Source organism: Balaenoptera borealis (assembly GCF_965194805.1).
Source record: "Balaenoptera borealis genome assembly, chromosome: 2".
Lineage (NCBI taxonomy): Eukaryota > Metazoa > Chordata > Mammalia > Artiodactyla > Balaenopteridae > Balaenoptera > Balaenoptera borealis.
Genome location: NC_138867.1, coordinates 91,371,120 through 91,389,863, shown reverse-complemented (window position 1 = coordinate 91,389,863; position 18,744 = coordinate 91,371,120). Strand labels below are relative to the sequence as shown.

The 18,744-nt window shown below is 37.5% G+C and overlaps 1 protein-coding gene across 1 annotated transcript in view; it reads right to left on the bottom strand.

Moving 5' to 3' along the window:
• MAN2A1 (mannosidase alpha class 2A member 1) overlaps positions 1-18,744 on the bottom strand; it is a 161,501-nt gene that overhangs the window by 9,568 nt on the left and 133,189 nt on the right. Inside the window, exons 17-20 of the mRNA XM_082375444.1 lie at positions 17,172-17,305; positions 14,230-14,371; positions 11,664-11,797; positions 4,513-4,707 (exon numbers count right to left, since the gene is read on the bottom strand). Coding sequence (XP_082231570.1) covers positions 4,513-4,707; positions 11,664-11,797; positions 14,230-14,371; positions 17,172-17,305 — 605 coding nt within the window. The remainder of the gene's footprint in view (positions 1-4,512; positions 4,708-11,663; positions 11,798-14,229; positions 14,372-17,171; positions 17,306-18,744) is intronic.

Sequence of the window (18,744 nt, the reverse complement as noted above, 5' to 3'; positions counted from 1 at the left end):
ACCTTAAACTGCCTCTTACAAGAAAAGGAGGGGGTGGTATAAACAAGTCGAGAGAGAAAATCTTATTCAGTTAAGTGGTGCTGATGTTGAAATGACTGGTTAACTGTAAGAAACAGTTAAGCACAAATCAAAATAAATTCCATACAGGGTGAAGAGTTAAATGTAATATATAGCTATAGATAGAGAGTATAGATATAAAGATATATATCTAAAAATAAATTAAATAAAAATATATCTAAACATAAAAGCAGTGGAAACAATCTGCAAAAAATGTTGAAACAGACACCATTGTTCAAAACATCAAGGCAGAATGGCTCCATGAAGCCTATCTGAACAGCTTAATCAAGTTCCTCTTCATCCCTGGAATGTCAGCATTCCAGGCTGAACCTTTCACTGTAGCCTGACCCATGATCCATCCTCCCATGAGATTCTCCCAGCATCCTCTCTACCAAGGCTCTCTTCTCCCCAAATCATTACCCTTTCCCGATGACATGGTTTTCCCGTTTAGTGCACTTGAGTGGTACTCTTATTCCCCAGTTTTCAAATCTTTATAGAAGCTTCTCTTTATATCTCAAACTGTTGATAGTGCAAGAAAAGAGGGTGATAAAGAGAAGAGAGTTTGAGGCCAGGCATATAGGATGAGAAGGCTAACACTTAAATTCCTAGACAGGGGCTGGAGCTTGCTGGGCCATACAGCTATGAGGCAGGTTTTAAGAGATGTTTGTTTCCCTCTTCATCTGACTATAAATATATGACATATAATTAATTTTCTTCCAAAAAAATTTATAAACTAGAAAAGCAAGAGATGCCTATGTAAAAATAAACTCATCTACCAACATAGAACAATTTCTGAAAAACTGGACCTTTTTTCTTTTTTTTTTTTTCCTGAGAAACTGGACTTTGAGAACAGATTTAGTAAGTCTTAAAAGGTCAAATACCACCCTCTGAGGCTACGTTCAGCACCCAAGTTCAGAAGACCTGGATGTGGCTCCTGATTCTGCCATTTACTGCTGGGTAGTTTAATTTTAATCATTTAATTTCTCTAACCCTTACTTTCCTAATTTAGCAAATGGTGATAACTCAGCAATTTCTAGAATCATGAGGAGAGTTATTAAAAATTACCGATTCCTAAGCTCTCCACACCAGACCTACAGAATCAGAATCTCAGAGATGAGGGAATTTGTTAAAGTCTCTTCTTGTAAAAATCTCCTCAGTGTGATCTGGACACAGTGACTCGGAGAATGATAGCTCGAAATGCTGAACCGCCTCAGTGGTTAGCAAACCTCCAGCCCCCACCTCGCTTCTCTCACTATTGCTTGAGCCCATGACCCCTTTCTCCACAAGGAGTGAGGGAGACTGAGGCTTAGAACTGAGGAACCGTCAGGCAGCAGCCTGGGCATGGGCAAGCAGAGGTGTCCTCTGTTACGCAGCTGATGGGGGAGGTCAGAAGGGAAGACAGATGTGCCCTTATCATGTCAAGGGGGTCCTCAGACACTTTTCGCGTGGAAATACTGTGCGGCGATGGTTAGGAAAATGCTTACGTAGATACAGGCCAGCGTAGACCTCTAGTCTTGCTTACAGGCAGCCAACCCCTCTGTTTACGTACTTTCAGTGGGGAAAATGCACTGCAGTCTCCAAATGAACAACTCATTACTGTATGCTGGAAGCTGCCAGCACACAAAAACACAAGAACACAATCCAAAATGATTAGCTCTGGCTTCCGGACTGAGTTATTTTTGTCTTTCTTTTAGTGTAATCATGGAATTACACTTGACACCTTTTAAGTATCCAGCTTTCTTTGAATGAATACCTACATTAGCTTCCTTCAATGATTACTTTCCTATTATCAGAGGTTAGGGGACAGAGAGCAATTCTTTAAAGTATCCCTTCGGATTACTGGTAAGTTCCCCCCCCCCCCGCAATTTTATTATTTATTTATTTATTTTTTACATCTTTACTGGAGTATAATTGTACTGGTAAGTTTTTGAACAACTGTTAGAAATACGTGCTAAGAGTCAAAGACTAACATAGAACTGGCACCAATTTATATGATAATGCAGAAAAGCCCCCAATATTTAGTTCTGATCACGTGTTAGGCATTAACCTATGCCTATGGTTAGGCATTTCAGTCTTTATTCTTCCTGGTCAAATTGTTAAATTGCTTTTATTCCCTCTGCTGAAACTCCAGTTTGCACCTGCGCTGGCATGTACTGTAAGCATCATCGGGATAACAATGTATGTCTACAAAGCACTTCTGCTTTCAAAGGGCTCTCACAGCACTATTTCATCTGTTTCTCATACTAGACCTGAAACAGGCATATCTGGTATCAGGCCCATTTTATAAATGGTAGCTGAGTCAGCAGTCACGCAGCCAGCAGGGAGTGAAGGTGGTTCACCTTCCAAAGGTGAGAAGGGCAATGGGAAGCCAGGTGGCTACAGCCAGCCAGGCCAGACTGCAGAGGAACTGAATGCCCAAGGGTCTAAATCAACTTTGTAGGCAATGGGATTTTTAATCCCGAAAGTGATTAGATTTGTATCACAGGAAGCTAGCCAACAGCAGGAAGAATGAAAGGAACAGGTAATCACAAAAAAGAGGTGATCTGGAAAACAAGCGAAAACCTTGGAGGGTAAAACCCTACACTCACCGATTTTAGAGTCAGCTGGTGCTGCTTCCAGAAAACAATCATGGGAAAGAGTCATCTAAAAGTGAGGCTAAAACTTCTCCATGGCCGCCAGGGACCCCAGAAGCCCCTGGATCCTTCAGCTCGCTAATGTCCTCTACCATCCATGCCCCGAGGTGGCAGCCTGAGGCTCAGAGTCTGGTGTCTCCACCCTATCCTTTCATTCTCTTCAGCCCATGAATTAATGACAGGTTACCTCAGGGAGGCTGTCCATCTCTAGTGCGTTCTTTCCCTGAGTCAAAAAGTAGACCCACAAAAGACCATAGCAGAATCCTAGAGAGAACACTCACAAGATCCATTTGTCCAACAAATTGTTACCGAGCCCCTACTAGGTGCAGGCTCTGTTCTCGGCAGGGGGATACAGCAAGGAATCAAAGAACAGCCCAGGTTTCATGGCTCTTCCATTCTGACCAGCATCTCCTGCCTTCAGGCCTTCCACTTGCTCTTAACTCTTCCCGACCACTCTACCCTCAGAAATCTGCGTGAGTTTCTTATTCCCTGACCTCCTTCGGATTTTTACTCCATTATCACCTTTTCTGCAAGGCCTTCTCCAACCACGCTATTCAAATCACCTTCTAAAACTGCCCTTCCCTCCTTCTTCCCCTTCATTATAACACTTATCATCATCTAACATATGTTTCTCTTATTTTTTCATCTTTAATTATTTTTCTCCTCTCACTAGAATCTAAGCTTCAGAAAGGCAGGGGCTCTTGTCTGTTTAGTCCATGACTATACCCCAGTGCCTTTAGCAATAACTGGCATGTAGCAGGCATGAAATAAATCCTAAAGTTCACTCACGTGATCAAACAAGCCCTTTTGACACAGAGATACACACATAGGCCTCTAACGTTCACTTGTACTCATCATTATTAGACATATGTATTTTCCTACATAGTCAGGCGTAAGTTCCCTATCTTGGACATATAGTTTTAAAGCCCTAAATGTCCAAATTTGTAGGCATTGATCCTTCCTTTGTTTGGTTCTCTTCAGTTCTTTGTTCTCAAGCTAAACATTTTTTTCCTCTTACACTCTCTTCCAACATGAACACTCTTCTTTTCACACTCAGGCCATTTATTATAAGACATTTCCTACAGAATCCATAATCACTCACTATTTCTGGCTAAGTGGATGTCAATCCACAAGATCAAACAGCTTTACAAAACATAAAAATGATGTCAAACCTCTCATTTTTCCTCTTTTCAAATGCAGTCTCTGACTTTAAAAGTAGGCATATAGGTAAACTCAAGCAATCAAACTGTGTTAAAATTCCATACCTAATAAAATCTTCCCTTGTTTCTTCCTCTGATGTGTTTTTATATCTCACCTACATAGCTGGATTCTCAATGCAAAGATTTGGGGTTTTTTAGGATATTGTTTGTTTTTTTAGGAGAAAAGATATGAATGTACAAAGCCTCTGGTACAGAAATAATTACACACTATACTTTCTGTTTCTCTAACTCCTGAGAAACACAGACTAATAAGGAGAAACAAATGGAAAATGCCAGTAGGGCTGATCTTAAGGCCTGGTTCTCCCACCTACTAATTATGTGACCTCAGGCCAGCCTCAGCTTCCTTATCTGTAAAAAGAAGCTGATATTCCCTGACCTGCTCACCACACAGAACTTTTCTGAGAATAAAATAAATCAGTCTAAGGAAACACTCTAAACTACAGAGCAACAGTCAAATGAAAGGTATAATGATGTTGCCTAAAGGTGAAATCCTCTTAATCATTCTTTGAAGCAGAGTAAAATTTACAGTTTTATTCCTCCCACCCCCTTACACCAAGTATACTACAAAAAGTAATTTTTTATAGATATATTTTAGGATATACCTTTGACTGTATCGTCCTCAGATTAACCAGATGAATGTCACAAGGCAAAGATGACATTAATGGAGAGAATTCACCCAGCAGCTGAAGGGTGGGCACAGGGACCTTTTCTGTCATCGGAAAGATAGGATGATTCAGGAAAGAAGAAGTTATGTGGCTAAGGAGGGAAGGATAACTGACCGACTTCTTTTCTTCTTCCTATCAAGAAAAAACAAAAATGCTTAAGAGTTATTTATTTGCAGTTCTTACAGTATTAATTGAATTATCAGACAGGGCTTAAACAGGAAAAAACATACAAATATATTAATACTTTTATTTCATTATATTCTATAAATAAGTCTTAGACAATGCACAGAAGATTACCAAGTTCAGTTCTAAGAAAACAAAGTGCCCACTTAACTCCCATGTTGAGAAATATCTCTTTTCCATTGCTTTGAAACTAAAAATCCTAACAACATTCTCCACAAACATTCTAGGACAAGGTGTAACTTTTTATGAAAATTCTTTCTCAACCTACCATAAAACTCTTAAAGTAGATGGGTTGGGATGTTCATATATCTTATACATCGTCAAATGCTATCTCTTCTCCCTCAGGTTTTACCCAACATATTCTCATGGTTTCATTTATACACTTAACTAGACTGTAAAGTTATGTATTGATCCAAAGTTATGTTTTATAAATGTTACCCAATGATAGGATTTTTTTTTAAAAAACTCAAAAATAAATAAGTCTTTAAAATAACACAGGTAGCATAACTAGATCATCTGTTTTCTTTAAATTTGATAAAATCATTGTCAGTTGCTTCACTTTATTCCAAAAATAGGAACTACTATATGTGTTATAGAATAGTTATCACACATTTACATGGTACACAATTATTCAGTATAATTTTAAAATACTTCAGTCTTTGCTATGGTGTATGCTTATAGACAAGTATTTCAGCATGTTCAAACATTAAGTAAATCTACCAGAACTAGGGATATACATATGGTAGATGACATACACAATTAATTAAATCAATGACTAAGTAGAACCTTAACCAACAATGCCTAAGGTGTAAAAGCAGACACAGAAAAGCACTAAGATGAAAACACAATTTATGTAGAAAAGTCTTTTGATCACCAGCAACATTTAGAGAAAATTTAATTTTATATCTTATTTTTTGAAATGACTATTTCACTGATATCTTCTGATTTTGCATTTTTTTTAAATAGAGGGCTCAAATAAAAGGTTTGGCTACTTATCTGTGTGAAAAGATAAGATATACAGAGCTTAAAATTCAGAATGTCAGATTAGCATTGAACAGAGGGTGTTAGCAAAGAGTGAGGAGCATCTTGCCAGCAGCAAACTGTAGATATCATTACAATTCAGACTATGAAGAGAGAAAAGAAAATTTTTTAAAGGCAATAGAGGGACACTACAATATTAAGGTACTGACAAAAAATATTAGGTATAAAAAGAGTTTTTAAAAAATTTTATCCATTCCACATTCCTTTTTTTAAGGAAAGATTAAATAAAGCATATAAAATAATATTCTTCAACAATATTGAAATTTAATGCAGCTTATAGAATAACATGAAGAGAGAGGGAACATTTTCAACAAGAAGCTTTAAATGTACTCAAAGATCAAAGGACTTCATAATCTAGGTCAGGATTGCTGACAAAATCACTTTTGAGTAATAAAAGATAAAAGCTTTTTAAGGCAGGAAAACACCTGCCTTATCAGATTCCGGAGGCATTAAGTCCATTCTAGGTCAAGAAACATTCAGAAAGAGCTTTCTGGCTTTGTCCTATGCTCTTGGAGGAATCCTTGGACACTTCAGTGAGTAGGTAGGGTACTTCTTGATAGATTATCTATACCTTAGTAGCAGTGATATGCATATTTACTATTCCTCCAAACCCAAATCAGTTCTGACCTTCAGTGCTTCCCCCACATTGACCATACATCAGAATCGCTTGGGGAACTTTTAGAAAACATAGATCCCTGGACCCGAACCCAAATCTACTGAATCAGAATCTCCTGGGGTGGGACCCTGGGAAGGTAAAGTTAAAAGCCCCCCAGGTGAATGTCACATAGTCAGTCCCACACCGCTCTGTTGACCTGTGCTAGGAACCGCCACCCCAGACATCCTCCCAACCTTTTAGAAGAAACAAAGCTCCCTTTGGAATCAAAAGTATAAGCCTCACCCTTTAACTTGTTTGGGGTTAAAAAACCAAGATGTAGACTCGAAAACATGTTAATGAAAAGTCTTGTCAAATGACACAATGTCATGAATGTAAGCACTTTGAGCATTCAAGAACTGTGCTATTTATTGTCTCCTAAGCAAGATAAAGAAGAGCAGTTTATATAAGAGTTGTGGTTCGGTGTCAGAAGAGCTCCTTGAACAAGTAACACTGCTGGACGCTGACCAAGTTGGGGGTGGCAAAGTCTCAGGGAGAGCGCCATCATTCACACACTTTCTGAACATATTTATAGCAGTAAGGGGCTAGCAAGATATTTAACTGTGGAGCTATCACTAATCTTTTAACCTGATGATAAACCCAAAGTTTATAAAACATATTTGCTATAGGAAATTTTACATGTTCGTTTAAGCTATAAATGAATTTCCCAGCCTTATAGTAACTAATATACTACTCTAAATATTATTTGGTTTCTTGTAGGTTGGAAGGTTTCAGACTGTACAGGTCTGGTTTTCTCCCTGCATCCTGTTCAACATTAAAGAGTTTCTAGCACATTCTGATCCAAACCACATCAAGTTGAGATCTTCTCTATTGGGTTTCAGCCCTTATTTCATAAGTCAGAACCTCTTGCCAGGCTCCTTCGTGCCCTTCATTAAGCCCAATTGAGTTCTCTTATTCCTAAACATCACAGGTTTCCATTTCGTCTACATCAAAACCTGCTAAATTATTAAGAAAAAGATCATTTTTTAAGTCACCTTTGTTTATTCAGAATGACCTGACACATGGTAAGAACTTGATAAATGTTTGTTGATGATTAACTAATTTATTAATTATTACATTAACAAGCAATGCAATATAAATGAAAGAGAGAAAATTACTGTAGGGGGAAGGATGGGGTAAAAAGACAAAGAGGGAGAAGGAGAGAGAATGAATGAAAATATGTAGACCTGTAAGATTTAGAGATAAATATCATTTAGCGCAGAGCTGAAGCCTAGTAGTATATGGGCCAAGCTGGCCTATTAGACATGTTTTGGTAGCTCTGTATGGTATTAAAAAGTTGTTTGTTTTTCAGCCACCTCTCAAAAAAAGAAAAAAATCCAAGAGATTTCACATTAAAATAATCAAAACAACAATAATAACAAAAACTCCCCCAAACAGATAACTGGGTTTTTTACCGCAAACACTGGAAAATGAAGTCACACTGGGTCCCCACATTCTCATGTGGAAACACCATCTAGGGCTGAGTTGTGGCTCCTAAGTGGGATGTGTCCATCCTCATGTTCACCACAGACCCTCTGGTCACCTAACGTAAGCATTTGCCCTCAAACCTGACCAACCTCCCTCATGCCATCACTTCCCTGAGCCCTGTCAGCATTTGAGTTTTTACCTGATCTCTCCCACTTCCTCTCCTTATATGTATATGAACTGGTATCCAGAGGTAAAATGACCCAGTTGTAACACACGAACACTTCCTAGTTCAATGCCCCCTTTACTATTATACTAGTCGCCAGCAGGAAGGGGGTAGGAAGTAAGGGTCAAAGAAACAAACCCTGAAGAGTAATGCTGATAAGACAGTTCCTATTTTCCACTTCTGCTGAGCCTTGAGCATTATTCCCATGGATGACAGTCAACCTCACACAGCCACAGTGCTCCACTGGGCATTTATACCTCTCCCAGCGATTATTTATCATTCCAGTCTTGTTCTCACTGCCTCTCTGCAGAACACTCAAGAACAGGACGCTTTCATTTAGTCATCCAGGATTATTCCCATGAGGCTCAAAGCTTCCCACTAAAATGCGTTCCCTTCCAGGGAGTGTCTCCCCACCTCAGTTTCTACCATTGATATTTTAGTCATAAGTCTGAGTTGAAAATAGACACTTTCTAGAAAATTTAAGTTACATGATGACATATTAACATTTCTTAATCAATGTCTTTTTAATCAATTTCACTAGAAATTAAAATGTATTTTCTCTTCTCTAGTTCATTTCTTATTTAAAAGAAACGATTGATTTAAGCCCAAGAATCTATAGTTGAGCAAAAGAAAAATTTAACCAACACAGGATTATAAAAACTTTGAATCAAATTTAAATCAATTACTACCCAAAGAGTTCTGAATGAGAGTAAACAAATTATTTAACTTCTAAGTGAAAGCTTTATAGATCTGACATGAACATTTTTATTGCCATAGTTAACAGAAGTTTTGTAAATTAGTGTCTATAGAGAGAAAAATCGTCAAAGCCAGAAACATTTCAGGAGGAGCAAAAGATAGTAGCTGCCAGCACTCAGACAATGATTTTTATATAAAGTTTTAATCCTAAAACTAAGCTATCTTGTCAGTAATTGATTTAAACCACGAGTTTCAAGAACTGGTATAAATCTTGACATCTAAAATGGATATTAAAATCTTTTCCTAAAAGATTCTAAATACTGGGAGAATTCTTTGCCTTAATTAGCTGTTGCCATTTCATTCAGTCAACTAGTATTTTATTTATAGAATGCCTACCACAGGCAAGGAGGCCCTGTGGGGCAAATGCAAATAAAGTAGACAAGTCCCTAGAATCTAGTAGGGGGAATAGAACATGCATATGGTGACAAGGTAGTAAGCAGTAATTGCGATAAATACAGTGGTGCAATGTGCTATCACAGCTCATTCATTTGTGCATTTGTGTATTCATTCACAGAACATACACTGGGTGCTTGCTCTGCTAGGAATAATCCTAGAAGCAGATAGAGACATAACCCCTACTCCCAGTGAGTTTACGGTCCAAAAGAGGAGAAAAACAATGACAACATAATCACACAAACACAAAGGAGCGATGCATGGTTCTGAGGGAGCGCAGAAGGGGATTTGACCTGGTCAAGCCGAAGCAGTTGATGAAATAGGCTCTGATCTGAACTATTACTAAGAGTCGCTGGGCAGAGAGATTGAAAGGCGTATGCAAAGGTGCTGTGAGGGCTGGGTGCATGGGAAGTACTTATGACTGAAAGAAAAACCAGCTGGCCCAGAGCAGAAACAGGGAAAGCCATGTAGATGAGGATGGGGGACAGGCAGGGCCCATACCACGAGGAGATCTGTGGGCTATGGTAAGGATTTGGCTTTTATACTGAGAGCAATGAGAAGACATAGTGGGGTTAAGCAGGGCACAAGGAAGACAGATTTCATTTTGAAAAAACAAAAAACACTGCTTCCTGGGTTAAAAACAGATATGGCAGAAAGAAGAGACAAGAGTGGATGTGTATAGGCTACCTCCAGGAAACACATGATGCTAGTTTAGATTAGAGACGCTGAAGTAATCAAGTTCATAGATTTGAAATATTTAGGCGATGAGATAGCCAAGCACTGGTGATGACTCTGCTGTGAGAAGAAAGCAAGCAAAGGAGAAGTGTCTATCAGAGATGACTCCTAGGCGTCTGGACTGGATGGAAGGTGGTGCTAGTTATCAAGAGAGGGAACACTGGAAAAGGGCCAGGTGTGGGGGGGAGATCACAAGAATGATATTGGATATGTTGAGCTTGAGATGCCCTTAAAAATGTAGAAAGAAATGCCAGGAAGCAACCAGATAGATGGGTCTGGAGGTGAGAGGTGAAACCGAAGCTGAGGGCTTGTATTTGTGGGTTCCAATTGATGCAGAGGAAGAACGTACAAAATGAGAAAAGGAAAAGGCCTGGGGCCGAGCCTTGAGGGCTCTAATATTTAATGGATGAATAAAGAGCTATGAGAGAGACAGAGAAAGAACTACCCCAGAAGCAGGAGGAAAACCAAGTAAGTAGGGCACCATGGAAGCCCTCGCTAGGCAGTGTTTTAGGATATGACAATGGTCAGTGTGTCACATGCTGTTGAAAGGTGAAGTAAGATGATGACCGAAAACATCCACTGGATCTAGTGACACTGGCAAGAGCGTATGATGGGGGCTCAAACCAGACTGAAATGAACTGAGTGTGAGACGGAGATGAGGACACAAACTCACCTCATCAGCTCTGGCTCAGTGGGGTAGAGGAGATAGTGTAGGGGAAACGGAAATGAGAGTCTGAGTGAGGGCTGTTTTTTGTTTTTGTTTTTCATGAAAGAAAACGAAGAGCATTTAAAAGCCAACTGAAAGGCTATGAGGAGCAGGGACAGGGAAGGAGGGAGGATGATCAACAAAAGGATCCTCAGGAGGGAGACTGGGGTCAGTTCCAAGGACACTGGAGGGACTGGGCTATGAGGAAAGGAAGGTAACACAAGGGAAGAAGGACACGGTGGGAGTAGATGCTTGGTATCTAGAACAGAGAGCCCTATGAATGGCTGTTCTCTCTACAGAGTGGATGGTGAGGCCACTGGCTGAAAAGAGTAGAAAAGATTTGAAACGGTCAGTGTAGAAAGATGAAAAGCAGAGTAAGTGAAAAAGGGCCATGTCCAGGGCCATCTGAGGTGGGTAGTCAGCAGTCTATGGTGGGCTCTGAGATAACTTTTCTGCCACCTGAAGGAGTATACTGTCAGGTTGGCTCATGTCCGACCAAGCTTTTGCCAGACTCTTTTACATGGAATGCTGGATTTTTGCTTTGAGTAATGAAAACTGAACAAGAAAGCAGACAAGGAAATCTATTTTCAACAGATGAGTCTAAGACTAGAATGAGTATACTAAGGTTTCAAATAAATTTTATTAATCAAACAATCTCCTAAGTACATGACTAAGCTCTATCCTTTAAACTCAATGCTTATTTCTTTCAAAGTAATTTCAGGAAATTTCACCCAAGCTGATTCCTTAACATTATTTTATATCTACACAATAAGCAAAACTAAAAAATAAAATGGCCTGAATGTAAATCTTACACGATATATATAACTGAAGTTCTCTTTTTTGTGAATAGAGGCTAAGTCTATTACAAAAATATCTCAATATTGGAAAATGCAAAAAATAAAAAAGTATAAAGTCATAATTTTGGATGGCAAAGAACAAACAACATCAGAACATGAGAGCTTTCTTCCTACCATATTCATGACACTTCTTTTTTCTAGTAGTATTCGAAATAAATTAGCTGTTATCTTGTTATCATGGACACCTTGCTCAAGGCCACGATTATCATCTTGCATGAGTCTTCGATCCATGATAACTTCAATCTGACCTACCAAACAAACAAACAGGCCAGGGTTATTCATTGAGAACCTCATAATACAAGGCAGGGTCTCGATTGAAGTTTTTCCTCCAGTCAGGGAGACAGACCTATACAACCCACAGTACCATGGGCTTCCTCTCGATAATGGCTCAAAGCAGCTAGTATAAACTCATAAAACAGGATTGTATTTCTCCTTTTCTTTATCAACTTCTAGTAAAATCTAATAAGAAATTTAAAAATGGGACAGAAGAGATCAAAATTAAAGTGAAACTTATAAAAATTTAATAGAAACAATAAATTAAATCCTCCAAAAATTTAGTGGCTGCATTTAGAATTTAAAAATGTTTATGAGGTTCATTAAAAAATGTACATCACGCATGGAGTAATAAGACAAATACAAAAGGACAGAATCTAAAAAGGATTTGAAGTAAAATCTTAGGTTACTTGATGTGCTGTGATTCTCTGAAGCCCATGAATTTGGAGACACCCACCACGTACCCCCTTCCCTCTCTGATACTGTGTTAGTGTGTCTTTTTCTCCTATAGCCCAAAAAGTTGTCATATTTGGTTCCTTTATTTGCTATGCAATAATTCTACAACTCCTTTAGTTTAAGTTGTAAGCTAATGGTTAGGTTATGAAATTACAAACTAAAAAAAACTGAAAAAAAATCACCCAGAGACATATTTATATGCTTAAGATTATACTCCCCCAAAACCCACTAAAGTTATATGTGTTTAAATATATATATTCATCCATCCATTCATTCATATTTGCTACTGTATTGAGCAATCATTTGGCATAAAAGGGAACTATGTAAAGGATTTTAATAACTATTATGCTTACATAGTCAAACCAACTCTGTTTAGTTTCTATCTTCTCAGTTTAGGTATCCAGTACATAAAATTACCAGTGCTGGTTAGAATTTTCATTGTTGTTTTCTCCATATGTCATAAGACAATTGTCCAGAACATGCTCTTCAGGCACTGGGGCTAACTGTCCCCATGCCTATCTAGAATTTGATCTCTTCACACTCAAATTAGTATATCAATCTCTTGGTCATTTCTAACTCTTCTCTCTGCCTCCAAATGTTAGCCCATATACTATGTGACACTTAGTAACTTCCTGGCCTGTACTCAAATTGTTTTTATGTCCATAGCTCTCTTGATCAGGGAAGTGAGATAATACTGTTTGGTTCATGACTGCTTGAATCCTAAGGTCTAGTGCCCTATTTAAGTAGAGCCCAATTTTGAGAATTTAAGGCAGTGTTTAAAAATGGGTAGCTCAGGAGTCATCTCTGACACAAAGAGGCTTTATGTTCTGATTTTTAAAAAATTATGTCACAAGTTACAGAATGGGCAACTTCTCATAAAATTCCAGACTTCTGGGCTTTTCTTCAAAAACTGAAAAATTTGGCAACACTGGGCCCCTTTCCCCATGGCGACAAGTAGCTGACACCAAGCAGTGGCCACCCCACTGTACAGGGGGGATGTGCTCCGCAATTCACTCAAATCCCAGCACTCCCCACTGGAGCCCCGACATGAGGCCATTATTAATTTTATAACTGTAGTCATGTCTTCATGACATGATCTCATGATATTGTCTACTGGAGGCTACAAAGAAAAATGATAAGTAGTAAGGTTTTCTGTGTGTGGAAGTACAGAATGCATGTATATACCTAACATAAATAGTGGGTTTGTATGCATATGCCCAATATAAAATGAATATGCCAGGCAGCTGTACACATTTATTATCTGCCTGGCTCCGTAACATGCTTGTCTTAGCAACTCTTAGTATGTAAGGAAAGAAGAGCAATTGACATGTATATGATAATTAAAAATATGTATTATGAGGGACAAAGTCTCCCAATAGAAAGTTCTTAAAAAAAATCAATCAGCGTCTACTATCTATTTTCTCTTTCTCTCCATTTCATTCTCTCTTTTGGAATCCGTAGAGTCATGTCTGTCACCTCTTTATCCCCATAGCTGTATCATCTTTACTCCCTTTCTTCTTTTCAGGTGGTAGTGTCCTAGAAGGATGGAATTCAGAGAAGGACCTAAGTTTGAACTGTAACTTTCCACCTTTGCAAACTTGGTTAAGTTATCTGAACTCTACCTAAACTTAGTTTAATTTGAGTCTGAATTTCCATTCCCAATCAGTCACAATAATGACAGACTTCTGCAAACAATGAGCCATCAGGAGAAGTAAATTATCTTTAAAAATAATCAGTTTCATGGACTTTTAGGTTCCTCTTTTTTCATCTGAAGATTAAGGAAATTTATTATTTTATGTTGGTCTCACAAAGCTCAAAATTAACTAACAGTCTGGTTCTCAAAAGAAGAAAGCTTGTGACTGGGTATGACAATTAATACATATGACCAACAGAAAGATTATACACTGGGGAGCGAAACTTATAAGAGCAAAAAAGAATCTAAACAACACACCACTTTTCAAACTCGAAACACCTAAAGACTGAGCAGAGAGCAGGGTCAAGCGATACTCAGCATCCTGGACATATGCCATTGTAGTCATCGGATAAACGTTCGCCTGAAGAGGCAATTTGCTCAGTGTCATTCTAGGTTGAATCTGTAAGACCAAACAGTTCTCGTTAAGGAAAAAAAAATCAAGTGATATTTACACGTGTACTTAAAAAAAATTACTATCGACTACAGATGGTTTTTCTTCCAAACAGAAAAAGGTACAGCACCTTTCTTGTCCAATAGAACAGCTAACTTAGTAATGAAAACATTCTTCAAAACAATATGAAGAAAAATCATGAGCATCTTAGAAAACAATTTTTAAGTGAGAAAGGTAGAACTTGTCCAGATTTTTAAAATAGGCATTATTATTTAAATTCAGAATAAAAATCCTTAACAAGTCTTCTAGCTCTCCAATATTTGCATAAAACAAATTATAAAGGTATTAAGGATTCATTTCTCATTTACATCTAACATACTGCTTTTGTAATGAAGGCTAAGCATAATAGCTCTCTATCCCCTTTCAAGAAATATCTCTTATGATTCTTGAATCAGTTTTAATAAATACCACACATCTCCTCACCAAATCCTCTAACATACTATGTTATAACAATCAAATGCATATTTATATTTAAAAACTATTCAAGGCTTACTCTTCTTGTTTAGTTTCAATGTAGATAGTTCCAAATTCCAATTTTTCTTGGTCTAGTATCTGAATGCATGAAATACAACTCTAATTTTATACTTGAGAGACTGACAATGCACTAAGCTGATCTGGGTCAAGGAGACTCACTCAAACCTCAGGAGGAGACATCAAACAGAGACTCTGTTATCAGAAATCTTATACCACATAAAAATGCCATCTCTTCTTTTAAACTCATGAAAGTTTGACATGAAACTCAGAAAAGGAGAAGTTCAACATAAACATAATAGTTAACATGTACTGAGTAACCATTAATGCCAGGCACAGTATTGAGAATTTCACAAATAAGATCTTTAATCGTCACAACAACCCTGCAGTAGGTCGTTCAACTTACTGGTTCTGAATAGTGTCCCCCCAAATTCATGTTCGCCCAGAACCTGTGAATGTGATTTTACTTTGAAATATGGTCTCTGCAGATAAAATCAAGTTATACTGGATTAGGGTGAGCAATAATCTAAAGAATGGTGTCCTTACAAGAAATGGGGAATTTGGACACAGAGAGAGACATTCAGAGGCACAAGGAGACCATGTGACAGCACAGGCAGAGATTGGAGTGATATGTCTACAAGGCAAGGAGTACCAAGGATTGTCTGCAACCACCAGAAGCTAGAAAATGCAAGGTTACACTTCCCTAGAGCTGATGGAGGGAGTGGGGCCCTGCCTACATCTTGATTCTGGACTCCTAATGTCCAAAACTGTGAGAGAATAAATTTTTGTTGTTTTAAGCCACCCAGTTTGTGGCAGTTTATATCACAGCCCTAGGAAATTAACAAACTGGTGGAAAAAACAACTGTAAAATGTTAAAAAAAAATAAAAAAGGAAGGAAGGAAGGGAAGCTAGTTAGAAAGAAATCTCCAGTCCTGATCTTCCTACTCCATTTAGTTGTATACTTTAAAAAAGGACATTTAAAACTGTCACAATTGTGTAGCTGTTACCCTCACTCTCCACCTGCAGGTCTAGATTTCTAGTTTGGCCCAAGTAACTACTCTTTTCAAAGCTTAAGAAATGACCTATTCTAAAAAAGAAGAAACAGGCTATAGACTTAAAAATAATATTTTCCTATTTATTAAAATGTTCGAACCTTGTAAAGAAAATTCACATTTTTATTCATTTTTACTAAGGTTTTTCATTCATGTATACACCCACACATACATATTACTGCTTCTGTAAGACTTTAAGAAAAGCCTTTCTTTTGTACACATGGAAAATGAATCACCATAAAGCCAGGGCTTCATTTGAAAACCAAACAGCTGTAGTAGAATTAACATGTTAATTCAAAATGTATGCTGTAATTTTTATGCTCTGAAAAGGTTTAAATTTAACTTTTGCAGGAAATTGTAGAAGAGAAAATTATCACAATCCCTTCCACTCATTCCAGTTGAAAATCAAAGTAACAGCATTTGTGAAATTATTTCTATTCGTAGCCAGAAATTTCTAAAATGCTAATGCTTCAAAAACATGTTCATGTTTCTAATAGTATTATTTCAAAGATATGTTGTTACACACATACACTCTGAATACAGAGATTTAGGTAACAATCAAAAGAGCTCTAGTAAATTAGAGAAATGACAATCTTAAAAATTTTTATGAATCAATTTTCCCATTACTATTTCAAACTATTTCATGAAAATTTTGACTAAATACACACCTACTCACATTTCTAAACTGATGTATTTATTTGTATATCTATGTCTATGTACACATATATGTGTGTGTATATATGTATACACACATATACATCAGTAGAGAGAAGAGTTTTCCTGAAATTTAAAAGAGCCCAGTATTAAATCATACATTTAAAAACATATGTGGAATAAACTAAATATACATAGACCAATTCCTTATGAGGAAAAAAAAAAGATATACTCCATCAGTCCCTAATTAATATTTCCTTTCTATTAGATAAATTCATATACATTTTAGCATCAAGGTATTTAACATGCGTAATGGTCACTAAATCTTCCTTTGAAAAAATAAATCCTTACAAATAGACATTTCACAAAATAGTCTTGCAAATATTTGTTCTAACCTTGAAAATATGGTTGAATACAGAACCTAAAAGTGTCTGTTAAAATTCAGTTTTATTTTAGAAATAATTTGCAACCTTAAGCATATTTTTTCAAAGGATCCAAAATTAACTGGCCCATCATCACATATAAAAGTTACATGCTATAACCATTACTTAAACATTTTAAAGGGAAATTACCTGGTATCCATTTAGGTCAGTATAAAATCTATTTTGGTTGTTGATGCTAGAAGAAATTCTCATTGCAATCTCACGGTTATGTTCTTTTCGGATGTCCACAATATTGGAAATTTCCACAGACTGTCCTTCTATTCCTAAAGTTAAAAGAATATATACATTAATAAAAAATAATTGCCCCGCTTTTCTTACATATACTATACAGAACTCTTTCTAATGTTACAGGTATTTTCCTGTTTCTTACTTCCTATCTTTACTATCTCTCATATGCTAAATGGTGTCACAATTCACCTTTTTTTTAATCAGACAATAGAAAACATTTATTCAGGGGCATATATAACTCAACAGAAGGATGAAGAGGCTACAATGAGACAAATGTAGATGAAATATAACATGCAAATGATTCTGCAATGAGTTCCAGAGGGGAAAGAGGACATTAAATGAGAAAAGGTCAGCCACACTACAGGCCAATCCACCACTCATGTGCACTGCCACTCCCCAACAGAGCCATTCAAGCCTACTTCTTCACCAGGCTCTCCTCACACACTGGAAATTATGAGCAGTGAAATTTACACCCTGGTGGTTCAAGAGACAGTGTATTACTGCCCATGATCTATAGCCAGGAAAAGAGACAGGAGTTCCAATGCAATGATTTATGGCTAAAACTGGTATTACCATATTAGTATTTGTGGAGTATAAACTGGAGAGCTCTCCAGAACTTAAATCAATTTAAATTGAGTTTGGTGTCTCTTAGGATCCCTTGTTATGGAGCGATTCATTTTGCCCTTTGCTATATAAAGCAGAGGAGAGCTTGAAAAAGTCCCAGATGTATCGAACATTTCTATTTTTTTGGATAAGCCTAAAGTATTTACTAATTTCTATCTGTCATGCTACCCTAACTATATCTTCAGGTCCTCAGTGAACCCTTGGGTCTATTTCAGAGCTGGAGAGAGGAGTTATGAAGAAACCCAACACTCTTAATACAGATTGAGTGGATATAAAAGATACTGTAGAATCTTCTAAGAAAGAGAAAGATTAGGAAAGTGGTCAAAGAAGAAAGATTGGCCATATCTTATTTCATACAGCTGAAGTTTTTGGAGGTTCCAAGAACCCTGGACACTTAACCACCGTTGTTATTCATGACCCACCTCTCCCCCTTCTCACACACAATCTGTCACTCTGCTGATAACCAGCGTACTCTTTAGAGAAAGAGGGCTGTGTACAGAAAAGCAGGGAGGGGAGAAAGAGAGTGAGGAAGACTTCTTCCAGGAGCCAAGAAGAATCCCCAGAGTTTAGACAGCAAATAGAAAGGAAGTTTGGATCTGTGGGATTTGTGGAAAAAATGTAAATGCAGCTGGCCCAGGCATTATAGGTTTACGTGAAAAGTACAACTGGAAATTGTACACCATAAATAATAATATGGTAACAATACTAAATGGGCTGCAGTTTCCATCAATATAATCTTCAGAATGCTCACAGAAATTCTCTTCTGGTAGATGTTGTCCTTCCAACTCAACAACCTCAACCAGAGCCAACTTCAGTTTCTTACTATGATGAGCATGATCTCCATGGGTGG